At 51.4% G+C, this 25,426-nt stretch overlaps 10 protein-coding genes across 10 annotated transcripts; 3 read left to right on the forward strand and 7 right to left on the reverse strand.

Moving 5' to 3' along the window:
* Positions 1 to 570: 570 nt before the first annotated feature.
* J3458_000031 (uncharacterized protein) lies at positions 571 to 1,035 on the reverse strand (the record flags this gene model as incomplete). The annotated part of the gene is made up of 1 exon (XM_066115904.1): positions 571 to 1,035. The coding sequence occupies one exon, from the start codon at positions 1,033 to 1,035 to the stop codon at positions 571 to 573; it is 465 nt and encodes a 154-aa protein (XP_065977784.1).
* Positions 1,036 to 1,908: 873 nt separating this feature from the next.
* On the reverse strand, positions 1,909 to 2,334 carry J3458_000032 (uncharacterized protein; the record flags this gene model as incomplete). Its single annotated transcript, XM_007817707.2, has 1 exon — positions 1,909 to 2,334. One exon carries the CDS (start codon positions 2,332 to 2,334, stop codon positions 1,909 to 1,911), a length of 426 nt encoding a protein of 141 aa, XP_007815898.2.
* Positions 2,335 to 3,583: 1,249 nt separating this feature from the next.
* Positions 3,584 to 4,138, reverse strand: J3458_000033 (uncharacterized protein; the record flags this gene model as incomplete). Its single annotated transcript, XM_007817708.1, has 1 exon — positions 3,584 to 4,138. The coding sequence occupies one exon, from the start codon at positions 4,136 to 4,138 to the stop codon at positions 3,584 to 3,586; it is 555 nt and encodes a 184-aa protein (XP_007815899.1).
* A 798-nt stretch (positions 4,139 to 4,936) lies between these two features.
* Positions 4,937 to 5,624, forward strand: J3458_000034 (uncharacterized protein; the record flags this gene model as incomplete). Its single annotated transcript, XM_066115905.1, has 2 exons — positions 4,937 to 4,946; positions 5,254 to 5,624. The coding sequence occupies 2 exons, from the start codon at positions 4,937 to 4,939 to the stop codon at positions 5,622 to 5,624; spliced, it is 381 nt and encodes a 126-aa protein (XP_065977785.1).
* Positions 5,625 to 5,923: 299 nt separating this feature from the next.
* Positions 5,924 to 9,543, reverse strand: J3458_000035 (uncharacterized protein). Its single transcript, XM_007817710.2, has 2 exons — positions 8,452 to 9,543; positions 5,924 to 8,386 (listed from the first exon to the last, which is right to left on the reverse strand). The coding sequence occupies exons 1-2, from the start codon at positions 8,700 to 8,702 to the stop codon at positions 6,409 to 6,411; spliced, it is 2,229 nt and encodes a 742-aa protein (XP_007815901.2). The 5' UTR covers positions 8,703 to 9,543; the 3' UTR covers positions 5,924 to 6,408.
* A 2,869-nt stretch (positions 9,544 to 12,412) lies between these two features.
* Positions 12,413 to 14,771, reverse strand: J3458_000036 (uncharacterized protein). Its single transcript, XM_007814257.2, has 2 exons — positions 14,430 to 14,771; positions 12,413 to 14,371 (listed from the first exon to the last, which is right to left on the reverse strand). The coding sequence occupies exons 1-2, from the start codon at positions 14,649 to 14,651 to the stop codon at positions 12,557 to 12,559; spliced, it is 2,037 nt and encodes a 678-aa protein (XP_007812448.2). The 5' UTR covers positions 14,652 to 14,771; the 3' UTR covers positions 12,413 to 12,556.
* A 209-nt stretch (positions 14,772 to 14,980) lies between these two features.
* CUE5_1 (ubiquitin-binding protein cue5) lies at positions 14,981 to 17,508 on the forward strand. Its single transcript, XM_066115906.1, has 4 exons — positions 14,981 to 15,185; positions 15,248 to 15,608; positions 15,676 to 16,173; positions 16,231 to 17,508. The coding sequence occupies exons 1-4, from the start codon at positions 15,165 to 15,167 to the stop codon at positions 16,632 to 16,634; spliced, it is 1,284 nt and encodes a 427-aa protein (XP_065977786.1). The 5' UTR covers positions 14,981 to 15,164; the 3' UTR covers positions 16,635 to 17,508.
* A 192-nt stretch (positions 17,509 to 17,700) lies between these two features.
* PHO81_1 (phosphate system positive regulatory protein pho81) lies at positions 17,701 to 24,925 on the forward strand. Its single transcript, XM_066115907.1, has 6 exons — positions 17,701 to 18,971; positions 19,068 to 19,152; positions 19,343 to 19,465; positions 19,541 to 20,387; positions 20,444 to 22,242; positions 22,300 to 24,925. Coding segments are annotated over exons 1-6 (3,039 nt in total). The 5' UTR covers positions 17,701 to 18,969; the 3' UTR covers positions 22,483 to 24,925.
* On the reverse strand, positions 22,759 to 23,445 carry J3458_000039 (uncharacterized protein; the record flags this gene model as incomplete). Its single annotated transcript, XM_007814260.2, has 1 exon — positions 22,759 to 23,445. One exon carries the CDS (start codon positions 23,443 to 23,445, stop codon positions 22,759 to 22,761), a length of 687 nt encoding a protein of 228 aa, XP_007812451.1.
* Positions 23,987 to 24,820, reverse strand: J3458_000040 (uncharacterized protein; the record flags this gene model as incomplete). The annotated part of the gene is made up of 4 exons (XM_066115908.1): positions 23,987 to 24,238; positions 24,311 to 24,467; positions 24,537 to 24,670; positions 24,746 to 24,820. 4 exons carry the CDS (start codon positions 24,818 to 24,820, stop codon positions 23,987 to 23,989), a joined length of 618 nt encoding a protein of 205 aa, XP_065977788.1.
* Positions 24,926 to 25,426: the final 501 nt, after the last annotated feature.

A 25,426-nucleotide genomic window follows, 5' to 3' on the forward strand; every position in this document is an offset into this window, starting at 1 on the left:
ACAAACCCAGCGTAGAATTTTGCATAAGGCGACTTTGTACACAGTTTATCCTCGTCAAGCAGCGGAGCCGCTTAATCTCATATACCACATCATGAGGGCGCGCCAATCCGGCTCTGTCCAAGAAACCGATAAGTTGCTTGACGTAGCTTCTAAAAGGATGACTGCATGCGCCGTGATTACTGTGATTTGTTTGAGTGATCATGGAAGAACTGGGCTATAAAACTATCGTTACACTCGGATGTCTCTATGAGATGCCGAATAACGACAGTCCTTGGTTACATTAGTCATCTGATGATCTGAATACCTAGGACAACTGCTAGTTTGTGCCCGCAACGTACGTAAGTCCCAGACGCAGCTGGAGTAAATGAACACGCAAGCTAATATAGAAAAGAATCGTCTTCTAGCAGTCCTTTACATATTCTGTTACAAACTTTCTTGTTAGGTTTCGAATATCACCCCTAAAATCACCGCTTAGCATCTCTCCAAGCCCTAGGATGCCTTATCCGCCGGGTGTTGTGTAGCCGCTCTTTAAACTCGTTAGCTATAGTCGATACGATTGGGTACTACACCTTACTTTACTACCGATTCATTATACGGACCAACCCCCGTCGCCTTCTGGATGAAAAAAACAAAGGGGCTTCGGCAACTGTATTGTTTCCACAGACTAACAAGACCAGCATCACTGAACGTGACCACAGCTACCTCGTGGAACGGGTCAAGAATTTGGCCGTGAACAGTGTATTTGTTTTCCATCTCTGAAAATATATGATTTTCGTCTTGATTGGTCGCTTGTGAAACAATGCGCCTCTCTTCCAGTATTTGGTCTTTGAGAATATCTCTCAGGTGCTCAATGATGGCTGCACGGCCCTGGGCGGGGTCTGCATGTTCACGCATGCTGCGAAGATACACGGTGCTATCCTCAGCAAAGAACGACGCGAACTTGAGGAATTCTTCGGGGGGCGAGTCTGGTCTCAAACGTGCCAGTTGGTCGTAGATGTCTCCCAGGCGCTTCTGAAGCATCTCGGTTGGCTGCATGACGGCGGACCCGGTTTTGGTATCTTGATACAAAAAGTGCTCTAAAGTAGTGACTGTCCTAGATGATTTCAGTACCTGGATTTACAGAATTGAAGGTCGGAGGTCATGACGTCTTATATCCCATATCGCAAGGCAGCCGGGGAGGCGTGTCTTATTAGAACTGCTTATTCCGGTAGTAATTACACGGAACCTGTTTATTATGCATTGCTATTCATGCTTAGGTAACAAAAAGTACGTTTATCAGGAACTTCTTGAGACATGCATAATGTAGTATCAATGTCCGTAAGAAGGCACGCCTCTATTCCGCGGGTTGCACCCAACTGCGTGGTATGTGGGGCCGGCCATCCGGAGGCCTTCCGGAGTTGATGATGACTACCGTCCATATCCCATCTGCCACGAGCTGTATGCGGGGCAGCCGCGCGGTTAGTTGGTATTCCTGGATTATAAGTAATTTAGTTGAAAGCCGCCTCTGCACTAATCTGGTACGTGTTTCTTCCCAGAGTACGGGTTGAGTCGATTGTTTTCATCGAATCTCGGGCCTCGGCTAGGGACATGGGCAATATATAGGCAAAAAATAATTCAACCAAATAAGACTCGTGTGGATGCAACGCCGAAAAAACTTCAATTAGTACAGGTTCCAAGCTTCAGACCGGTCCACTAACTAGGGTCAATGGCGACGGTCAACTACAGTTCCAAGAGCAGAGAGCTGGCTACAGCATCCGAATATAGCAATATTCAACTGTCAGGAATGCAACAAATTATCATGATATTCTACAACTAAACGCTCAATTCCTTGATATATGGTTCTATTCAAGACATTTATCAGCTGTAAATCCAACACATAGCTAGCCGCTCAGTAAGAACCCGTCTATTCTATCGCAAAACAGGACCCTTCGTAACCGCCGTCCAAAGCGCTCTAACCCTTCCATCCTGTACTATAATCACGTCCGTCCCCTTGACGAGATCGGGTTCCACTGGAGGTCCAAACGTCCAATTTTGAACGCCCAGATTTTGGGCCACGATGGTTTCCCCTTCTAGCCTAAACGCAAAAGCAGGATTTTCGCCCAAGACCTCCCCAACGCGCCTATTCAGAGCGGCATAACCTGTAAATACATCCTTGTCTGCTTCGTACCAGACAATGTCCTCCCCGTAGATGCTCTGGATACACGCTTTACGCGCAGTCTCGTCTCGCTCGTTGAAGACGGACAGGAGGTTTGCTTGGATAAGCGCCCGGATTGTGGCTTGGTTTTCGTTGGGGCTGATGGATATACGCAAAGACATGATGGGTTTGGTGGTCATCTTGGGGGTTTTAGAGTAGCTGAGACTATTTTTGCAGTTGAAATTACGGGTGCTCGAGGCGAATACTAATACCCGCCGCTCTCGTGAGCCATGTCATCAGTGGCGTTTGGGGCGCGCGCGTAAGCACGCCGCATTCAGAGGCGTTAATCAGCACGTACTTCCACCCAAACTCTATGAGTACCTATTAGCCAGGGCAGCCGGCTGCAGCGGATGACCGGATTGATCGGAGCTCTTGCGATGCAGGGCTCGTTGGTCGATGCATATCCAACCGAGCTTGGCTGTCCGTCAATCGTGGCCATAACGGAGGAGGAATCCGCACTAGTAGATCGTTCCACTACGGATATTCCCGAGGAGATGTAGCTTATTTTGGACACGGATTCTTTGGCCCTTTATTTCTGAACTTGGCATTGGGGAGATGAAAACTGCCACCATATGCATGTGGTTTAATATCTAGATAGTTCCAAGACTGAATCTGTACGCAAATCGATTAGATTGTATCAGGGTTGGTAGGCACAATGAAGGATTATATAGCAGCGGGGCAGTATCAAGAGACGTCGTAGATGGAACTAGATGGAACCGTTTTCAGCTATCTGGCATTGTAAAAATAACTTTACCAAATGTTGACGTACTTTGAAACCGCGGTACTTTGGAATCAGCGGTTTTCATTACGCGACGCCGCGATTACAATGGCAGACCGTACATTACAACAACATGCTGGTGCTTCAGCCCAACTTGCTGACACTTATGCAGAGCATTTTCCCGAATTGGCAACTTTTCAGTGTCCGCAGGGACCCCCGGGTAAGCCACCGGTATTTTCGGCACTTGGAGGCTTGCGAAGCATCCGAGTGAGAAAGTTGTACCACGTGGTGTGCTGTGAGCGTGAGGCAGCTCGACATACTTGGGCTTCCAGAGCACAAATTATTGACACATGGACACTTTTGTTCCGTCTTGTGTCGGTCATCTGAGCTCGCTTTGGCAGCGGGTTCCCCGGAAATCTGACGCCAGGATTTGACCGCCAGAAATGTCCGGTGATGGAGAGGGACACTACTTGGCGTTTCTGTTGCCCATCGTACTGGTCAACAAAAAGCTTCACACGACGACCTTGCAAGAGTCATAGTTCCAGCATACAAGTCACCGTCATGACATGTCCAAGAGCTCAAGATGCACCACACCGGGAAATCCAAACAAGACGGGCGATTTTATTTGCCAACCCCGTACATGTAGGTAACTGAATGGATGCTCAACTACGTCAACTAGGCATGGCTTGCTCCTTTACTGCTGTCCCGACCCCATTCGCCCAGCCCTTGATTGCAGGCCAGTCGCGCGAGTCGCCAAACCGCGTCTTGTCTTTGGGGATACAACACGTAAAGATGAGGCGTATAATCCACGGCAGATCCGCCTTGTCGAATGCACCGCGAAACAGGCGATGCCCCTGTAGATGTAGGCGCTCGCGCAGCCACTTGTCCATGGACGCCTCCTCTTTGGCGAGGTCGTCGTCGGCCGGCGGCATGCCGACGCTGAAAGCCCACACGCGCGGCACATCCGGACCTGCCGACGAGAGATACGGTCCGTTTTGCCGGACGAAGCGCCGACCCGGCGCAATCCACCGGCCGAGGTGGATCGCGCTACCGATCACAACCGCCTTGTACTTCTTCCCTTTGGGACTGGAGAGAAGGGGGGTGGCGGCTGCAGGGATGCAGTCCACCTGGATGGGTTCGAGCTTTTGAGACAGCTCTCGGGCCATTGTCTCTGCCATTTCTCTAGTTGAGCCGTGGGAGGTGGCGTACGATACTAGGACGGCCATTGTGGTAAGTCTGTTTTGAGCCTCGGGAATACGATTTGCGGTGTCGAATGACCCCTGGGAAGAAGGTTGTATTCTGGCATTATATAGAAATCATTTTCGGAACAGTAAAATTTGGCATTGGTTATCGAAAGCGAAGATATAGTGAGCGGCGGGGGATCAGGGGACAAGATGGAACTACGGAGGCCTCGTGCCGCCGTCTCGGGAGAGACTGATAATGACACCATGTCATATCACGCCACGAATGCTAATTCGCAGCTGACGCGAAAGTGGCTTTGCCACGTACACCTGGGAGGCTTGACGCCACGTTAACTTTCATCTATCCAACATGTTAAACACTAGGTACAGATGCAAATGCTAAGCCGTGGAATGCAAGAGGCTACATGTAGACCATATCTATCTACCTACACCTACTTATCTTGAGGGTATGTTCAGCTACACTTCCATTCATTATCATTGTTCAATTTACCTTTTCTAGCCTTCCGCTACAAGTACTTGGGGACATTACAAGAGATCCCAAGGTTTTTGGTCAACTAGACCGCCACTGTACTTTCCTGCGAACAATAGACGCAAGCTACAAGGCGTTGGTTGAGCGGAGGATGTTGATCAGAAGCTTCCTTGCGTTCAGAATGCGTCTCCCTCCACCCGGAAACCTGTAGACCCGTGTCCAGACCATCGTGATAGTTTGTTACTATGGGCAACATGTTTTCTTCTCTGAGCGTGCATTAGCCATGGCACCTCAAGGATGTCTTTCGTTTTCTTTAGGATGACCATGTGTAGTAAAGATGACCTAATCCTTTCATGTTCCCGTGTAAGCAAGCCCGTGCATGTAAATGCAGACTGCCCTCGTTTTTTCCACCATTTGCAAGACCAGCTATCCATCAACTATTCTCAAGCCCACGTCAGTGCAACCCTTCACCTCCCAGCTTCGTACGGACAACAACTCGACATACAAGACAGCCCAATCCCACCGTCGATGATATTCCCACCATCTCATCTCATCATCCATAATAGCGCTCTTGTACTTGCCAGCAACACAATCCCATCTTTATAAACCTCCGCCTTCATACACCATGATCGTCCTTGCAGGCATCCAGCCCACTCCACTCAATCGACAGCAAACCGACCAAGTTCGGGCTCAACCGGCGGAGTAGTCCGTGTGGCCCTCCAAACACTCCTGGACAAGAAGCTCGTCCCCGTCTCGCAGCTACGCATCTCATCCTACAACACGGCCGGCAACCCGCCGTCGATTCGAAACACAGACAACGACATTCGCAAGGCCAACCTCTACGAGCCCGCTACTTTAAATGACTCGTATTCCGGCGCCGAGGTCCTGTTCCTCGTGTCATTCGTGGAAGAGGAGCCTGGCGCTTCACGCCGCACCGCAATGTCATCGACGCCGCAAGGGCCGTCGGCGTACAAGACATCATTTACACATCGCTTTCGCTCTGCGAACGCGCCGAGGGAACTACCAGCGTTGCGCAAGTAGTGCAGACCCATCTTAAAACAGAGGCGTACCTGAAGGAAAGCGGTCTCAGCTACACGACTCCAAGAATGGCGTCGTACGCGCACCTCTGGAACAGCTACGCCAGGTTCCTGGACGGAAATCAAGTAGATGTCTACCATGGCCCATGCCAAATCACGTTGCGTCATAATTCTAATATCACTTGTCATGTCACGTTGGCTGACACACAAATTTCTCACGTCACCACATATCAACAAGAGGTACATGAATATTGATCATGAATGCTGTCAACTACGCGTCAAAGTCACGTCAACAGTTGATGGCGCAAAAATAACATGTAATTAGATGTATGATTGTACCTCTTGTCCAATTGGCCTATCTATGTACAAAGCGTCTGCTCAACGTCGACTGAATGAAACCCCTTCTTCGTTATCAGGCTTTTTGACTTGTGCCATTGTTTAATGTCCTAGCCCTTCTATATGCAAAGCTCGATGAGCCAAACCCCCAAGCAGTACGAGAATAAAGAGAAAAAGAGAAAAGCTGTAAAATCGACAGTCCCATCATAACCTAGTTACTCCGCGAGAATGAATAAAAATCAATTGATGCTGATGCCATGCCCATGCCATTGTTCGCCGGACAGTCGATGCCGCATGAGTGCTGTTCGCCAAAAGAGATCAATGCCACAGTGAGCGCAAGCACACAGCAGGAGTTACGCACGGAAGCATCCGACCAGCATGTCGACGCAATCGAGCTACTTGTCTGGGCTCTTGGATCTGCAGGCCATGTTTCAAGCATTTCCCCAAAGGGATCAAGGCCGCATGCCCCATTGAGGTTTGAGCGTGCCCTCCAAAGCGGCAGACGTAAAAACGGTGTCGCCTGGTAGTCGGCTTACACGTCCAGCTCCGCCGCGAATAGCATGTAACTGAGCAGCAGAAATGCCACTGGTATTGCTTCTGATGCTACCTGCGTCACTCATGGTATCTGCATCCTTGAACTTCTTGGGGGGTGCGAAATCCAGACCCGTGAATGTTGATGACTTGCGAAGCATGTGAGGGCTTGGCAGGACCGACAGCTCGTCAAAGGAAGTGACCAGAGGGGAAGCAACTGGCACCTTAGGCGAGTATGCACGTCTTTCACCGAGAGGGCTTTGACTACGGCCCGCGACATGTTCTCTAAACGAGTCGGGAGGCGCGAAATCAGTTGCATTGAAGATTGCAAAGCTGTCGTCCTTGAGTTTGGAAGGTGTTGGCAGAGTATGGAGCGCGGATGGGGGGGGCAGGTTCTTCTTCGGGGGGCGTCCTCGCATCTGGGCAGAAGCAGACGAGCCGGGCCTTGGGCCAAAGGCAGAGCCAGCACGAGGCCGCCTTTGTCCTCCTGGGAGACTCATACCACCAATAGAGCCATGAGGACCTCGCACTGGACCACGAGGATCACCGCGGGGGCCAGGTCCTCCAGGTCCGCCTCGGAAACGTCCAGCGGGTGGCGGCGTCATGGCACGACGAGTCACCGGCTGTGCGTATGGCATGACGAAGGCATTCGTCTCTGCATCGTAATAGGCAGCGTCTCCAAGATAACCAGCATCGTAGTCTTCGTAGTATTCAGCAGCTTCTGTTCCAGGCAGCGGGGGTGCAGGTTCCCTATCGTCAAAGTATTCCTTATAAAACGATCGGATACGGTTGGCTCTGTACTCCGGGTCCTCAGATTCCATGACCTCATCCGGTGGCAGAGGACGGAATCCAACCGAGAGTCGTTTCATCTGCTGCTGTGGAACACCCAAGGCATCATTAGACTGTTCCGGAGCATCTGCTGGTGCGGGGGCCCCAAGAGATTCACCGTCATAGTACTGTGAGGTACGGATCTCGGGATGACCATGGTCGTCGCGAGACAATGCTTGGCCAGGGATATTGTCAACAGCGTGAGGCGCGTCTGGTGAGTGAACGTTTTGCAAGCCCATGTCCAGACCCAGTCCAGGTGGATGAGACTCTCGGGATTGGAAGTCGAAACCATCGACGCCTGAATGGGCCGTTCCAATCGGGTCACGTTCCGAACGCGCTGGTAGCTCTGCCAAGATAGGCTTGTCTTGTTCCAAGGAAGAATTCGGCGGCTCATAGCGCGAGTCTCTTGACACCGCTAACGGCGGCGGCTGAATGTCCGACATCTGCGGCTCACCAGTCTTTTCATCAGGATAGGAAACAGTGCCGATCTCGGGAACAACGGGTTCCATGGGGCGGACAACATCTCTGGCATCATCTGGTAGGGGGAACTGATGAATAGATTGCGGAGCGGTAGGTGTGGCAAAAGGATCAGACCTGGCCGCGGGAGATGCAGGTGTCTTTGGCATAGAATCGGAACGAGATGGGGGCATTCTTCCAGCTGTGCCAACGGAGGGACTGTAAGCCAGGGAGGTATGCCTGCTTCCCTTGGGATTGAAAGATTTGATAGAACCAGCATCGCTATTTGCATACTGACTAACAGTACGATATGGGTCCTGGTCGCTCGGGAAGGTTCGTGCCAATGAATGGACTGAGTCGTGGGATTGGTGAATATTGGGAGGCAAAAGGTACGGCGATGAAAGATTCATATCCATAGACAATTGGCTGCCCTTGTGACTTGTCTTTTCTCCCCCTATTCCGAATAAACTCTTTCGCTTGCCGGTTTTGGCAGGGCCGTCGCCCATGCCGAAATCGAGTCCTTTGGTGGGATCTTGAGCATCCTCCTGCCTCAAACGGCGAACATTTCGGCGATGCAGAAAAATGAGTACAATAGTGGCAACAACCACGGGGATTCTGTTTTTTATTGTGGATTAGCACTGACTGCCGACTTGACGATTACATAATTTGTTTCCACTTACACAATGCCAAGAATAATAGCAAGATTCGTGACACTGGTGTTGACTCCCTTCTCGCAGGTGTTATAATCCGAGCCGTCATGGCAGGATGTGTCACGCCTGGAAATAGTCCACACTGGACGTGCAATGGGAGTCTCCACAGGGATCAAATCCCTTCGCAAGTTGATACGAGGCTGCATATGGTACACATTATTGTTCGAATCGCCTTGCCCGAAGGCGGTCGTGGCCCGCTTAATAGCAGGTAGGTTTGCCATGTCGAATTATAAAACGTCCTAGGAACTGATGACGAGAAAGGGGAGGGTTTGGTCGTGGGCTCTATATTAGAAAGAAAGGTATAACTCGATAGCCATTAGAAAGAACCCAAAATCTCTCGCCTTGAAATAACAGGATGTTTATTTTTCTTCGGATTTCAGGCCCTCAGATGCAATGTGAGCTGCGGCAAACAGTCGGGATCGACAAATCGAATCGGTCGTCCAGCGGTACAGGCTGAGAAAACGAAATAAACCAGGCCAGGGAAACTAGAAATCCGGGACAGCTCGAAGAAAATAAGTCAGTCTCGCCAACGTTCCTAAAGACGCATTCCTGGATGACTAGGGAGTAATGAATGGCTCGACGCTACAAGAGCGAAAACGAAAATGAATGACCGGTTTCTGTAAAAACGAATGACTAAATGAATGACGAGCCCGTTGGCAGGGCGAATTGCACGACGTCGTCGGTCGACAGTTAAAGGCAACACTGACGATGGAGGGAAAGAGGAAGGAAGAAGGCTTGGCTGCTCGACGGGACGAAGCACTGAGAGCCTGGACCCAGCAGGACAAGCCAGCGGACCACTAGAACCAGCTCATTACCCTGCTTGGGGAAAGTCTGAGGAGAAATCAATTGGGATTGGGACAATGACCAGGGGGCGTGGACAGGGCGATGAACAAAGGGGGTGTGGAACTTGGGATAAACACAAAGAAGGCGGTCGACGGGCCCGGTCTGGTCTGGGGGCAGAAACGAGGAAAAACACAGCACGTCCAAGGTGGTGACGAGTCCTCTAATTTCGGCACATCACACGCTGAAGGTTTCTTTGCGACGTCTTGGCGTAGAAGCATGTACCGCGGTAATGAAGGGGAGTGAAAGAGAGGCCTCTGGCCCAACAGTCGTCGATGGCGATGCCAGAATTGACAACATTTGAAGCTTTATGAAAACCGGTTTTTCTTCTGAACGGCGGGAGTCCCAGTACTGGGATTACAATGCAAGAGGCTGACAATGGAGACCCGGCGCTACACACATACCTAGGTACGTACCTGGCACATTACATTAAAGGGCTATTTGGCTCCCTGTGGCACTGCGTCTAGGCCAATCTGAGACTAGCGTCAGGGGCAGATGTCCAGCCTTGGGAAAGCACGATCCCGCGCTATGAATGCGCAGCTTGCCCTCCCGCCTCCCTTCCCTGGCGCAACAAACTAAATACATATTACTTACGGGGCAGCGTGGCGCTCTATGCAAGCGCAATTTCGTGCAAGAAGTGACGAAAGCGCAAAATGATATAATGACGCCTTTCCAACGCGTTGACATTGTTTGCTTCAGCTGCCTTTCACGAGCACACAGGTTGTTGATTAACCAAACTAACCGACGATGCGGACGGGGAAATGAAACTTTGTTTGGTATCGGCCTCTGCGGCTAGTGTTGCATCACCGTGGAGCGGCTCTTTGATGCTAAACAGAAGATTTGCCTCTATTTGCAACTTTGTTTCCCATATCCCCGCGGGGGTCATCCAAGGTCTCAACAGTCTCAACGCATCTTTTGAGCCAAGCAATTCTTCGAGGTGGGCCGCCGATAGACGATGGTATTAGCTGCAATGCTAGCTGCAACATGTTGCCTCAAGTCTGTCTGACGGGCGCATTGTAGATGGCAGCGTTTGCGGCTGGGTGCTGTGCAGTACTACTCCGTGCTTGATCAATGAACAATATTGTGCATCCTGTGCATGATAACCTGCCTAGTACTAGGCAGTAGTCTGTTGTGCCGATATGACTCTGTTCTCAGTACTCCGTACCATCAGTAACAACTATTACAGCTTTGTGCAACCACGGAAGCACTTTGGAAGAGGCACTAAAATAAGGCACGAGACTCTTATCAAAACAAACCAGTCATTATTGTCGTTGATTGTCCCAGGAGCTAAAGACTATGCCACTGGACTGCTTCTGTCTTCGAGTGGTTCGTTGGGGCGGCGCTCAAATTAAAGCATTGCCCCTGTATGGGCGATCACGCGGGTTGCAAAAAAGGCCGAACACCCCGCACCCACAACTACATACAAAGGTGTGCGGCCTTTTTTGCAACCCGCGTGGCGATGAACACTAAATCCTGGTCGGCCGCACGTCTGCCCCGTAAATCCAGCCTGATCCACGCGCCAGGCCCATGTCCGACTTTCAATGTTGCCAGGGCCGCTCCCGCCGCCGTCTCATTTGCTGCCATGCCCTGGGTCAATGGTCCTCCTGGCACAACCTTGGAAGTTGCTGCAAGGTACTCCGTACCGAGTAGTATTGCAGACACCTCTTCAACTAGAGCCAAAGAGTACTTACTCCGTATGTACATGCGAATACAGTATTTCTCTCGAGAGAGCAAAGAATCACATAGAACGACTCTATTCTGTGCCACTGCATAGTCCACCACATTGTCGATTTTTTTCCGTGGCTTTACAAAGCATTCTGAGCCGACAGCTATTAATGTCGACTGGTTGCAATAGAATTCACCTCAATCGACTATACAATCATTCCTATTCGCCTGTGACATGGTTGCACTGACGCATCGACGCTTACCGGCCGCCATGTACGGAGTATTACACATCCAACATGGACATGGACCACAACACGCCCCGTGTTGGTTGTAGTTATGTACTACAACATCGGACGGTCGGAATGCCCAAGTGCATGGTCACACATGGCGTCGGATGCCCCCAGCTTGCTTTGCTTACTGCACTGTGTTATCGCAGGCCAGGCCATGAGGTTTTCCAGCGCAATTGCCTGCTCTGCTTCTATTCTTGTCGGATGATACTCATTTCAATCACTACTGTATCCGTGTTTTACTCATTCGCGTCAACCGTCCGCAAGACGCTCATGATAATGCTCGATCTTCGGTGACCTCCGCTTGCCAATCATGTGTTTGGACTGGCATGCATTCCTCGCCAGATGCTAGTAGGGGGCAGATATGAGCACCATGTCGCAACTCGAGTGCTCGATAATACCAAAAATAATTGAAGCATGACTGCAACAATATTGTTCACGTTGGCGCGTACATACTGCAACTCACTATTCGCGCGTTAATTACTACAGGCACGACTGTTTTGTTCGCAAAGCTGTTCAGACCCTTGCTTGCGCTTGACAATCAAGCATCTTTTCTCCCTTGGCTGCTCCGTGAACTAAGAGCGGTTGACCGCTTCCACCGCGTATCAAGCTTCGAATAATAACCTGCTGCTGCTGCTGCTGCTACTACTACTACTACTTCTTACTCTTCTTCTTCTTCTTCTTCTTCTAGCATTACGCTTTTCAAACTGCGGTTACATTCGCGCCGTCATAAAGGCCCATTCCACACCCAAGTTCTGACCCCTCCCTGTCAAAATTTTTGCAGGATTTTGTGCATCGCGTGTAATGCTGGCACTGGATCCTCCATTGGTTTAAGCGTATTAGTTCCGGTCATTTCGGAGATGCTTCGTAGCCAAGCAGCCAGCCTTTCACCTTGGTCGCAGTGGGCCGGGTCTCAGATACACGTTGGACTGATCGCGTGTTTGGGTGGAGACTGTTCCCTTTTGTGTGTATTTAGCCGGCTGCACGTTTTGGTCCCAAATAGCAACCCGTACAGACACCGCCGAGTCGATTGAGCATGCAAGGCTCTCTTGGCTATGGATCGTCCGAGTGCCGGCCTGAGCTTGGCGTGCGATCACCTGGAACTTTTTGATGCTTTGTATGGTACCTCTGATACTAAGGGGGCCCTTCTCGAATAGTGCGTATAATTCACTGCATTCATAGAGTCTATTCATACGAATAAGCATGAAGTGTTCTCATACACTCCGTCCCGTCTGGAGTATATTCCTAGGCCTCCCGAAATAAATCCTACTCGGCAGATCCATCTATTCGCCCATCCTAGTATTCGTCACTGTATAGAACCCGGGTGCGTACTCCAACAGCCACCCCTTCTCAATCTTGGTAATGTCACGAATAAATGTCTTCTCGCCCGTTTCCGTAATCTCGTGAAAGATAACCCAGTCCGCCTTTCTATTAAACAGCAACGAACTCGGGTGCGCGTGCATGACGGTCCCGCCCTCGACGTTGCGAAATGTCCCATCGGGTTGCATTCGAGCCGCGTGCGCAAAATATCCCGACGTTAGGCAGCGGCGAATCTGCTCCGCCTTGCCCTTCAGATCTGCCTCCGAGGGTCGATTGGAAGCCAGCGACTCGCTGACTTGGATGTTGAAGCGCTCTAGGTATCGTTTCAATTGTGCCCGGATGCTCACTGCGCGCGTCATGGACTTGTAGTTGAGGTGGTTTTCGTGACAGAACCGTGCTTCCTTCTTGCCCTTCGTGACGAATGCCGTGTAGGCGTTGAGAAGAGTGAGATGGTCGCCTTCCTCGGCGGCAAATTTGCGTCGTGAACTTTCCATGGCTCTTTGCTCGCCGTCGTGGTAGAACCAGACACTCGTGCCGAGGCTGGTCATTGCTGCGATGGTAAGCATTTCGCTGAGGCAGTTGAACGATTGGGCTGTTAGTAGTGTCTTGGCCATCATGGGTTCGACGCCTAGCTCGGCCATGCGGAAACCCAGTGGTCTTGTTAGCTTTGCATATTCATCTAGTGCTCCGAGGGAGTATAGCAGCTCCAGAGCCTTGGACATGAGTTCCGATGGAGGTGGTGACAAGTAGTCGAATCGGACGACGTTGTCGATCCCAAGCGCCTTGAGCTGCAAAACAATCGGTGCCAGGTTGGATCTCTGGATTTCAGGGGGGTTGGCCTCCGGTAAGCTTTGGTAGCTTTGTTCGGTGTAGAGGCGGAAACATTTCCCTGGCTTTGTCCGCCCAGCACGGCCAGCCCGTTGTGAAGCAGATGCCTTGGATGTCGGCGTTGCAGTGAGCGTCTCTATGCCGGTCTTTGGGTTGTATGCTCGCAATTTGACGAATCCGCTGTCAATTACGTAGACTATGCCGTCGATGGTGACGGAGGCTTCCGCAATATTTGTCGAGAATACAACTTTGCGCTTGCCTTCAGGCGGTTTGTCGAAGACGTACATTTGCTCCTCTGATGACAGCCCTGCGTATAGAGGCAGTGGTTGTAAATCGCCATATCGATCTCCTGTTTGGCCAATTCTTTCGGTCACGGTCTGGATCGCATTGTCAATTTCTTCGCGCCCAGTCAGGAAGACGAGGATGTCCCCATCCCCTTCCTGCGTGTGGATATCAAACACCGTTTCGATGGCCTTTTCGACGTAGTTCTCCGCCGGTGATTCCAGGTACAGCATATCAACAGGATACGTCCTGCCCTCCAGGTTCACGATTTTTGCAATCTCAGACGACTTGTCATCATTACTCGTAGAGCTTTGATCCTCGCTGGTAGCAGCAAAAAACTTGAGAAAATCCTCGGCTTGCAGAGTCGCGCTGCTGACAATGATCCTCAGATCCGGTCTTCTCCTTCGGATCTTCTTCAATAGCCCCAGTAAAACGTCCGTACTGATTGAGCGCTCGTGAGCCTCGTCAACCATTATAACAGAGTACCGACTCAGTAGAGGGTCAACCAGTGCTTCTCGAATGAGTAAACCATCGGTGAGGAACTTGATTCGTGTCGCTGACGACGTGACGTCTTCGAATCGAATAGAGTACCCAACCTCTTTGCCTACTTCACACCCAATCTCATCAGCAACACGGAGCGCGACTGTCGTTGCTGCGACCCGTCTAGGCTATTGATGCACGTGAGAATATATTCAACTAGTGGGTGAGCATGGGGATGGATCTCACCTGAGTTACACCGATGACTTTGCCATTTTCACACCATCCTGCCTTTTCCAGGAACTGAGGTATCTGTGTAGTTTTCCCGGACCCGGTTTGACCGATCACTATGGTGACTGGGTACGTTTCGATCACGTACAGTAGGCTGTCGCGATATTTGGCAATAGGCAGCAATGCTGGTGGTTTGTGCAGGGCCGGAATAAAGGTGGCATCGAGACTGAAATCTGCCATTACGACTGCAACAAGACAGAAAGCTGCCGTACCACTCTAGATATTGTGTTATCTGCCGATTCACCGCGCATATACCTTATCCATAATCGCAGAGTGTCTTAAAGAGAGAGAAACAACCGGGGCTCACTCGAGATCGCAGCAAAGAATGCTCGACGTCAATGTGTTGCTACCCTAGAGACAAAATGAAGTACTGAAGCGTTCAAGGTGGCGCCACATTTGCCTGGCTCTTACGTGTGGCGAGGCGTCATCAGGACTGTGGCTCAGTCAGTCCCCTGTGCTGTAGCCTGTGGGGAACGTCATCGGCGGCGTGGCCAGCTGCAACCCCTCGTCTCAATATTTCAAGATGAACTAGACAAAGGTTTCAGGCGACAGCACTGTGCATCTGTATCCTTATCGCGTACTTGGGACGAATCCACAACTGTTCGATTATATTTCACACATTGGTAGTTTTTTTTACATCCAGAGAAACAGTAGAGTCGAAGCTTGCGATTGCTGTCAGCCAAGGTCGTAACCATGTCGACTCCGACAGAAACGGTTTGTACCCATAGGCTATTGATGTTACACCTGATGTTGCTAACAAGCACGGGCTTCACCAGAACAAAATCACGACAGAGTCCGGCGCCGAATCACCTACGACTGCCAGACCGCTGGAGATGGACGACGACGATGTGCAAGACACCAGCGTGATCGCTGACGATGGCGCAGGCGCCAAAACCGGTACTGCTACCAGACCGGCCACTTCTGCAACACCCGCAACCACAACCTCTGGTGGCGAGCGGAAGGCACAAGACTCATCAACGGAGGCCGCTCCTCCAAAGCCCCCTCGACCCGTGACTGAAGGTCAGAAGAACGAGATGATCTTGAAAGAAGCGTTCCCAACAGTAGATGGCAGCGTCATCAAAGCCGTCCTGAGAGCCAGTGGAGGCAAGGTTGAGCCAGCGTTCAATGCGCTCCTGGGTGAGCTACTACGCCCGGGTGAACCGTACTAATCGGACGACCATATGTTAACATTAATCAATCACAGAAATGACCGACCCCGATGCCGTCAAGAACGAGCCCGAAGAAGTACCACCACCCCAACCCCCTCGTCCTCAGGGTCGGGCTCAGATGTCCCAAGTTGAGGCGGATGAGCTCTACGCCCGTCAGTTAGCCGAGCACTATGACAATGTGGGTGCATACGAAGCTCGTGTCTCGAACCGTAGCCGAAACGCTGGACAACGTCAGGGCTGGGATGGCGATGAAAGAGAGCACAGCTTTATTGACGACGATTTGCCTGTGATTCGGGAGAACCTGCGCAAGGGGTTTCTGGACACGCAAACCAAGGTCAATGGCTGGATCACAGGCCTGCGAAAGAAGATTGAAGATAGTTTCGATGAGAGCGAGGAGAGCAACCAAGGACACGGCCAGCCTTTCCGTCGTCAGGGCGAGGCGAGTCGCCGAAGTGGTGATTACGATCGCTATGACGCGGATCCTCAAGTGCTCAGCGACGACTTTGCAGGAATCCGATTGTCCGCTGATGGATGTACGTCTTCCCCTGAGCAACTATCCCAAGACATAACTGTAATCTAATGTTTCATAGCCGCTGCACCAGGTAGACCACTGGTCGACTCTGGTATTCACCGACCCCCTCCGCCATCGAGCTCCCCGAGACCTTGTAATGAACGAAGGGTAGGGTTCAAGGAGGAAACTGAGGAGATCAACATGTACGATGTTTCGCCTGTAGTTCCCCCAAAGGACGCACCTCAAAGCTCAAGCACTAAGGCTAGCAAATGGCAACCTCTGTCTACGGTCGAGCCGAGCCCAATCACGGACAATGATCCGTTCAGCCTCGGTGACAGCGAAGATGAAAAGGAGCCAAGTAAGGACAAACCTAAGGATTCCAAGCCGGATGATAACGAACGTCTCAAGAAGGCTGCAGCCGAAGCTATGGCTGACAACTTGGTGGAGTCCAAGGACGGGACATCGGCAGACAAAAAGGCATAGGCTGGGAAGCCCCGATGATCCGCTCTCTGCATTGCGTTGTTTATCTGGGAGTTCAATGGAGCGTAGGCTGCGTTCAATCTTTGGTTGGATACCTTGTAATTTCTCCTGCAGTCAAGCAGTGCGTACAGTCGAGCTTGTTTTGTCCCGCTGTAGCATCAGAATGCAGAAAATATCGGGTTTCGTTGAGCTTATTTCCGAAATATGGTCCATTATCCGGTCGCGTGAATTGTATCCATTTTGCTCGGTCCAAAGAACAGGAGTAAAATAATGCTCCGTAGCATGTGTGGAGACTGGACTTGGCCGACTCTGTGGCCTTCTGATCTACATATTATTGACTGGTGGCTGCATACGGAGTACGCAGGTAGCCAAACGCGCCAACGTTGAAGCGAACCTCTACAAGGTATGCGTTGCCGACGAGCACATATACGAAGTCATGGCCAGACAAGAGGGGTAGCAGGTAATACAATGAGGGGGGGATTTGGAACTATAACAAAGTATTGAGCTATCATTCACGGGCTTTGGGTTCCTGGCCACTGTTAAACCTTGCCAGGTGCCATGCGTGAACTGGTGTTGCAGATGGAACTCTGGAAAACAGGGGACCCAGCGAGGGCAAATTACCCCAATTTGGCTTGATGTACCGAGTACTTATTGAGCACAAAGATCTCGTGAATATTTGTTGAACTGTGTCGCAAAGGCGAAAGCATGACAAGTCGCTTGAGCACGGGGTTGATTGTGAGACGACGATTGGCCAAGAGATTGGATTGCTAGCGCGAGATCTCTCCGCATGGGAGGAGGACCAACAGGATGAATTGAGAGGTATGGATAGGCGTAGGCAATGGTAGAATATCAGCCGTTCCTCCATCTCTGACGAGAATGGTGCTATGCGGTTAAAGCGCGGTTCTTTCCTGGTTTGGAATTGTGCATGGTGTGGAGACGCACAGGACGACGACGGGCAAGCATGGCTGGTCAAGGGTACTCCATACCAGATATTGACTCGCAGGTTAAAGAGGTCCCTGTGAGTTGATGAAGCGTCGATGAAAGCGTCCCTAATAACCAGTACGGGTGAACGACATAGGCTATTTTCAAAACCCAAAGCTCGTAAAGTAGTCGAAATGCGGACCGTGGTTCACTAGTAGATGGAGCAGTTGACCGTTGGAGAGACCCAAGAGATCACGAGAGGCCGCACCACCCCGCTTCTGAGGCAAACATTGTACACACACTCCATTGCGGCCTCTTTCGACTGACAAGAAGTGCCTCTTCGCCCTCACGACATTGGTTAGGGTGGAGTTCTTTCAATTTTGAAGGAGAGTGGAAGACGAACCAAGGCCATCCACAAGCCGGACCGGTGCCAAAATCTGTTAACTTTCAATCACGCACGGTTTTGTCTTTGCAACATTGCCCCCTAGCACAGCTTTCAACATACGGCAAATTTGTGTCGCTCGGGACGTCGTTACCATTTCCCTTAGCGCGGCTACGGTCACAGGACCATTCAAGGAACAGGCATTGGGTAGGCTTGTCTGCTTAAGCGTTGTTGTACGACCTTGGCCCTCTGCAGCCGCCATCACGTTGACACTGGATGCAAAGGAATCTACTTGGACCTATCTGCATGAGGGATTGGGACTGCGAAGGCCAACTACCTAGGTACTTAAGGTACCATTCATGACTCTTCCCCTTGCCTGGGTTGACTAAGAAAAAGGTGAGTAACTGGAGCGCTCATCTCTGTCCACCACGCCTTGCTTTCTTTTGCACTCGTTTCCAGCTTTCCAGTATGACTTATGAGGCTGGAACATCTTCACCCGCACCGTCAACCAAGTCTCGGATGTCACTTGCGCCACATAGGATTGAGAGAGGGATGGATGGAGATACCCAAGTTGACCCAAGCTGACCTAACCACCCTCAGGGACCCCGGTGGCTGTCAAGGACTCTAATCCATATTCTGTGACCGGCCTCACACCTGCTTGAACCATTTGGTGAAGAAGCAAGCAGCAGCAAGCAGCAGCAAGCGGTAGCAACAAGCAGCTCCAGTCTGTCTTGCACCTGCCGGCTCGCATCCAGCTCACATCTCACATTGCTGGCTCTCTGCCGGTCGAACGCATCCCCGCAACTTACCATCTCCTGTTGTCATGTCTTGAATGGGCGCGTCTGGCCTTGCAACCTACAGTGTCACTCTTTACATGACGGGTTCGATTGATTGACAGCCCTGCTCCAAACCCCAACCACACAAAATACAACGTGGCGGTATATTCGTCTACGAGTACTCCTCCGTACACGGAAGCTTCACGCAAGCTTTTAATTCTCCCCCGACTCTCAGCCCTGCTAGGCCCCGAGCAGCAACATGTAAGAGGCTTCCACATCCTTGCCACCGGCTGTGCTGGGAAAGATCCGTCTACTCCGTGGCTCAGGGTTGCTGACAATACATTTCCTCTTGTGTAGGAAGTTCGGCAAACAAATACAGAAGCGCCAGCTCGAGGTTCCAGAGTATGCGGCAAGCTTCGTCAATTACAAAGCTTTGAAAAAGGTCGGTGCCCCATGGACTGTGACTTCTCTAGCCTGTTTCCAGATGGCCAGTCGTCCGCTCTTGTCTGAAGCCACACCGGTTGGTCGGTCATGTTGCTTTGACCAATCTTCCTCCCCGACTGTCATTACCCATAGTTACACATGGTAGTAGCAACTAAGAGCTTGTCAACTAACATTGCCCTTTCCAACAGCTTATCAAGAAGCTCTCCGCCACCCCGACGTTGGCGGCGCAAAATGATATACTTCGGCAGGCTGGCTCCGTTGACTCCCAAGCCGCTCTTCAGGCAAACAAGGCCACTTTCTTCTTTCAACTGGTAAGGAGACCCGCGATACACAAGACACCGTCACACAGACCCCGCAACATCCCTAACAAGCGGGTTTCTGCATAGGAACGTGAACTCGACAAGGTGAATGCCTTCTACTTGCAAAAAGAGGCCGAGCTCAAGATTCGGTTGAAAACTCTTCTGGATAAGAAAAAGGTCCTACAGACAAGAGACGGCATCTCAAGACGCTCTTCCAAGTTTACGACTCTCGAGGAGGGCTTTCAACAGTTTGCTACTGACTTGAACAAGCTCCAGCAGTTTGTTGAAATTAACGGCACTGCATTCTCCAAGATTCTCAAGAAGTGGGACAAGACGTCCAAGTCCAAAACCAAGGAGCTTTATCTGTCCAGGGCCGTCGAAGTCCAGCCATTTTTCAACGCCACCGTTATAAGTGAACTTTCGGACCAGGCCACGACTAGTCTTCAGGAGCTGGGCGCCTGGTCCGATGGCATACAGGTCAACTTTCAGACTCCAGGCCATGTCGTCACGAGCCAACACTTTATGGGGACTGATGAAGGAGATGCCGACACACTATTGCTGGACACAGTCATTACTGGGAACCTAGAGACGCTTAGAGAACTCTTGACGAAAATGCAGTCCGCGAGCAGCTCAACAGACGGAGGAAGCTCATTACCTGATCGTGTCACCAGGACCTTCCTGACGGCAATCCATGATGCTCCCGAAGAGTCCCTGCGTGTTCTTTTAGATACTGGGCTCGTCGACTTGCAGTCATATGACGATATAAACGAGAGAAATTGTCTTCACCAGGCCACCATATACGGCAAGCAGTATGTGTTGGAATGGGGGCTACAAGCGGGGGTCTCTGTCGATAGGACAGATGTATATGGACGAGTGCCGTTGCACTACGCCAGTCTACATGGCCGTCTGGATATGCTCGAGGCTCTATTAAATGGTATGAAGGCCCAGAAGCTGATGACGTGATGCTTTATACTGATTCGACCTCGGAAGTTAATTCCTCAACGATTAATCTCATTGACCACGACAACTTCACTCCGCTTATCCACTCCATCATTCATGGTCATATTGATTGTATACAGCGTTTGCTCGCTAGATCAGCAAGGATCGACCCGGTGTCAGACGCAGACCATGTTCCGTTGAATTTGGCTTGTGAGCATGGCTCCGAGGCAGTTGTCGAGCTGCTCCTAAGGCACGGAGCGAAGATTTTGCCCGACGCAGAAGGCTTATATCCCCAGCATCTGGTGGCGAGGTCGGGGAAGACATCGGAGTTGCTGCTCCTGCTCAAACAATTTGGAGCCGATTTGGACCAAGTTGACAAGCTGTATGGGTGGACTCCGCTTGTCCATGCGGCGAGCGAAGGCAACGTTGACTGCCTGCAGGCGCTGCTCAAGGTTGGAGTTGACGTGAATATTGTGGATGAGAAAGGTCTCCCGGCCATGTACTACGCCGCGTGGGAAGGCCATCTTGAATGCATGAAACTACTTACCCCATTCAACACTCACAGTCGCGCCAGCCCGCTCGTCTTACAGTCGTCACCTGGCCCTACTGACGGCAGCAACGCCCCCGGTCCCATGTCCTTGGATCCCGACGCAATCCCCATACTCGAGCTGCCCCCTCCAATTATTCCCCTCCGCCGCTACGGTCATAACTTCCTCGACACTAAAACCGTCGTACAAATCAGCTTCGATGACCTTCACGAGCAGCCTTTGATATTCTTTCAAGATGGAAAATATCCGGCGGCGCGACTGACAATCTCCTCCAAGCTATCAGATCTCATCCCAAAGAACATTATTCTCCCCTTTCAAGAAGATACCCGCATGGTTTCATTCCAAGTTGACAACCTCGATACATTTTCTCTCGATTTTGATGTTTTCCCTACGTATGGTGCCAAGATTATCGCCAAGACTGTGGTATTACCTAGCGCTTTCAAGACGCAGCAAGGCGGAATTTCCAAGTGCTGCCTACCTCTGTTTGATCCACGACTCAGGGCAATTGGCCAGATTACTTTTAGCACCCAGGTGATCAAGCCGTTCAAGGGTCAGCCATTGGAAATCACGGACTTTGAGACATACTGGAAAGCCACGAGCCAGTTTAACCAACCCACTAGTGCTGTGGTAACTGGATCAAGTTTATCCGGTGACTACGTCCGGCTGTTTGTGCAATATACGGCCGACGGGGTCCCAGTGATTTGGCCTCAACGGACGATCAGCTGTGGAGGACTAGATCTGCCACTGTGTCGACTGTCCCTACAGCAGTTCCTGACGATTACCGCTGAAAACACCTGTCGAGCTGCGTTGCCTAGCTTGTCTTCCAAGACTATTGATAACATTGCAGAGGTATATCACATCCTTGCTACAGCAGGCATCACCCTCAAGGATGCTCTGGCCATTCTCCCTCGTGGCATCAACGTGAACCTACAGGTCCTATACCCGACGCAGGAGGAAGAAAAGGCGCTTGCGCTCGGTCCTGCGTTGGACGTCAACGTCTTTGTTGATGCTATTCTTACTGTCGTGTTTGATCATGCTCGCGCGCAGAGAGCCCAATACCAGTCTCCAGAGGCAGCCCGCTCCATGGTCTTTAGCAGTTACAATGCTCGGTTGTGCACAGCCTTGAACTGGAAGCAGCCGAACTTTCCTGTGTTCTTGTGCAACGATCTCGGCCGTGAGGACAATATCTTGGAGGAGAATATGCTTCGACCGAGCGGAAGACGAGGTACATCCATCAAAGAAGTGGTTCGAATTGCCCAGAGCAATAACTTCATGGGATTGATTTGCTATTCTAAATTACTGGTAAGCGTATACCTGCCACCCGGAGTGTGGAATTGTTTTGCTGATTTGGGACATCAGGACATGGTGCCTGCTCTTGTGGACGCTATAAAATCTCATGGATTAGCACTCGTCATGGACAAGTCGACAGATTCCCCCGGAACAAGTCCAATGACGGACCCGTTTCCCCGACCACCCAAAGGTGTAGATGGCGTTTTGAAAAATCACGGCATTTTGCGATTCAATGACTCGATAGACATGTAGAGAGAATCATGAGGAGTATGCAAGCTATGGCTAGGCGGGAGGCGTTCTAATTAGAGAAATATTTTTTTTAAGAAGAGGAGGGCTGGTTGTATTGCATACTTTGCATGATTATGGCATGATGTATGTGCAGGTAGAAATCAAAGAGCCGTTGCGTTGCATCCAATCTTGGACTCATCCGCAGGAGTGTGGTGAATCAGGAACTGCGAGGAAGGGTTGTCATGATGTCATTTATTCATTTCTTCGCTTATTCATTATAAAATCAAGCCAGGGCAGGTCTCAAGCGCCTTTAAACCCGTACTTCAAACCACCCAACTCCCTCTCAGGGTCGACGCTCCCCATGACAACCTTTGCCAGCAAAACAATTCCGTACACAATGGCCGGTAGATTTCCCATGCCGATCCACGCAAAGCTCCCCTCCCCTCTGCCCAGCACCAAGCCCAGCACCACCAGCACGCCGGCCAGCACGCAGTTCAGGTACGGCAAGTACATCTCCAGCGGGCTCTTGTCCGGCCCGGCGCCCCTCCTCAGCCGACGGATCGTCTCGCTCCCGGCGGGAACGTCGCCCCCTTGGATCCATGCGTCCAGCGGTGCGATGCCCGTCTCTGGCGGCGGGAGCTTGTACAGGACGTAGGCCGTGGAGAGGAGGGAGGTGAGCGACAGGATGGCGATGACGGGGTTTGGCGGCGCGCGGAAGAGGAGTGGCATGTAGGGGATTGTCGAGAGCGCGGGCAGGGCGAGCAGGACGGCGGCGAAGGAGGTGTTTGTCTGGTGGTTCTGCGCGGCGAGGTCTGCGATGAGGGTTTCCTGCTCTGATGGTGGCGGCGCGTTAGCTGCGGTCTCTGCGGATGGTAGGGCTGGGGCGGAGAGGGGAGGACCTTGTTCGTCGAGGGCGGACGGCGTGTCCGAGTCGTCGGGGTAGCGGAATGTGCGGCGGAGGCGCGCGCGGGAGGACCTTGTTTCCATTTTGTGCTGGGGGTTGCGGTTGTGAGTTGATGGATGGAGAAGGTTTAGGTTGGACAGCTTGTGTGGAGGCAGAGCTGTGTTTGCGAAAATGACGTCTTGGGGTCGCGGTTGACTTTTTGCCCCACTCTTGGACTGTGAAGCTTGGGCTGGGCCCGGTAGCCTACGGCCCGCTCGTCTACTCGCTGCTTGAGCTTTATGTCTATTGGCTTCTTGGACGGAGAACACGGCGCGGCAGTGGCGTGCCTTTTACGATTGACGTCTGCTAGTAGGAACATGGAGACGATAATTGGGGAGGCACCGAGGACAAACCGACTTCGTTCGGGCTCTAGGCGCAACTGGCAAATGACGACGGCCACGTCCGTAAAGATGTGGTTCTAGGAGGCTTGCTCCGTACATGCAATAGGGAGCTGATTCTATTCTCGTGACACTTGGCAGCAAGTAAGCCGCGTCTCTCCGTCGCCGTGAAAAATAATCACACCAGTAGTAAACTAAGTATATCAAGGGCGAAGGACGATGTTTGAATGAGTTTCGAGGTCCAGCCTCAGCAGTCATCCAGCATGCTCCCCAAGGCCTCCTTCTCGCTTTCAGAAATGGTTAGATTGTAATAGCCCTTGACCTCGACCCAAGACTCGGCGTAGGTGCAGAAGAAGCTCGTCAGAGGAGGCTTCCACCCGTCCGGGCCCTTGTCTCCCTTTTGCCGATTGGCATGAGCAGAGACGGCCCAAAGCTGCGGGCGAGCCAAGTCGTTGGCAAAGGCCTCTCGCTGCTCGTCGGTCCACTCGGATGCTCCAGACTGTAACCGACACGTTAGCCAGGCAAAGATGCGAACAATACCGGCGGGGAAAGGGCCTTGGTTTTTCCTCACCATCCACGCATTCTTCAGTGGCACAAAGTGGTCAATGTCAAGCTTGTGGGCTTCAGTGAAGACTAGGCCGTCGTATGGACTGGTCCATATGCCTGACTGAGGGACACAGTTGCGATTCGTCTCGACACCCTCGCCGTCCCGGATTAGTACCACGTCTCTTTTGCCCGTGGTTAGCAAGAAGAGCCCCCTTCAAGTGGAATAACTGTGTAATTGGGTTTCAACATGCCGAGTATTGCATTTTCCGTGTATGATGTCCCAGCTGTGAAAGAGAGATCGGTTGTATGTGCCGTCATCCACGGGAGGTGCTACTTGAAGGCTAGCCAGTGTCGTCCTGGCACTGGATGCACTCGGGATGCCAGGCTGACGGGAGTTAATGGTCGATACAGCCACACCTCTTTTTCCCCTTCCACTTTTTGGGCTAAAAGTTCAACCTACTGGAGTCGGTTCAGGGATCGGAACCGCGAGGACCACGACGGCGGTGGATAAAATGCTGAGAGTGACGATCTTCATGTGGAACAACGTAGCGAGTTGCAGGAGATGGCGAGGAGACGGATAAACAAAGGAAACAAGAAACACTCAGGATGCAAGACTAGCCATGTTTATAACATATTCGATTTTGTTCCGCGGCTGTACATATGCCCGACTGAATAAGCCAGCTCGCTTCTGTGTCGGGCAGACTCCGAACTCCTCTTGCTCGAACCTGACTCTATGAGGTGCAACTGCTTAGGTGCCAGGTCGGTTTGTATTGTCCCTCGTGACCAATATCAATGAAGATGGCGTGTCGGACAAGTGATTAGTATGCGTGAACTGCATGTTCCTCCGGCATTTACTATCCGTGTTGACAGCCATGAGAAAGAAGTATCGCCGACCACGACAATTTCTTTGCCCGTGCAACCTGCCTATTCGGGTATTCGCATGGCTGAGAGATCGCACCATCCAGATATCTGACCACGTGTATTGTCCGACTTGGGGTAATGGGAGGGGTTTCTTTTTCGAATGACTAACAGAGAGACCCCGATACGACCTTTGTTCTACTCCTTCTACATTTGTATCATGAGCGGCGTAGACGAACAATGCCCTTGCTGTCTAGTCAACCCAAAATTCGTACTGTTCCAT

Source organism: Metarhizium acridum (genome assembly GCF_019434415.1).
Source record: "Metarhizium acridum strain ARSEF 324 chromosome Unknown scaffold_1, whole genome shotgun sequence".
NCBI lineage: Eukaryota > Fungi > Ascomycota > Sordariomycetes > Hypocreales > Clavicipitaceae > Metarhizium > Metarhizium acridum.

What these genes read in the sequence shown, in the direction of transcription:
- J3458_000035 (XM_007817710.2), bottom strand. Translation starts at nt 8,702, where the DNA reads ATGGCAAACCTACCTGCTATTAAGCGGGCCACGACCGCCTTCGGGCAA. An exon ending in GCTATTATTCTTGGCATTGT is followed by an intron (nt 8,387 to 8,451) that starts GTAAGTGGAAAC and finishes AATAAAAAACAG; the next exon opens with AATCCCCGTGGTTGTTGCCA.
- J3458_000036 (XM_007814257.2), bottom strand. Translation starts at nt 14,651, where the DNA reads ATGGCAGATTTCAGTCTCGATGCCACCTTTATTCCGGCCCTGCACAAA. An exon ending in AAGTCATCGGTGTAACTCAG is followed by an intron (nt 14,372 to 14,429) that starts GTGAGATCCATC and finishes GTGCATCAATAG; the next exon opens with CCTAGACGGGTCGCAGCAAC.
- CUE5_1 (XM_066115906.1), top strand. Translation starts at nt 15,165, where the DNA reads ATGTCGACTCCGACAGAAACG. An exon ending in TGTCGACTCCGACAGAAACG is followed by an intron (nt 15,186 to 15,247) that starts GTTTGTACCCAT and finishes GGGCTTCACCAG; the next exon opens with AACAAAATCACGACAGAGTC. An exon ending in AGCGTTCAATGCGCTCCTGG is followed by an intron (nt 15,609 to 15,675) that starts GTGAGCTACTAC and finishes AATCAATCACAG; the next exon opens with AAATGACCGACCCCGATGCC.
- PHO81_1 (XM_066115907.1), top strand. An exon ending in GCTCGAGGCTCTATTAAATG is followed by an intron (nt 20,388 to 20,443) that starts GTATGAAGGCCC and finishes CGACCTCGGAAG; the next exon opens with TTAATTCCTCAACGATTAAT. An exon ending in TTTGCTATTCTAAATTACTG is followed by an intron (nt 22,243 to 22,299) that starts GTAAGCGTATAC and finishes TTGGGACATCAG; the next exon opens with GACATGGTGCCTGCTCTTGT.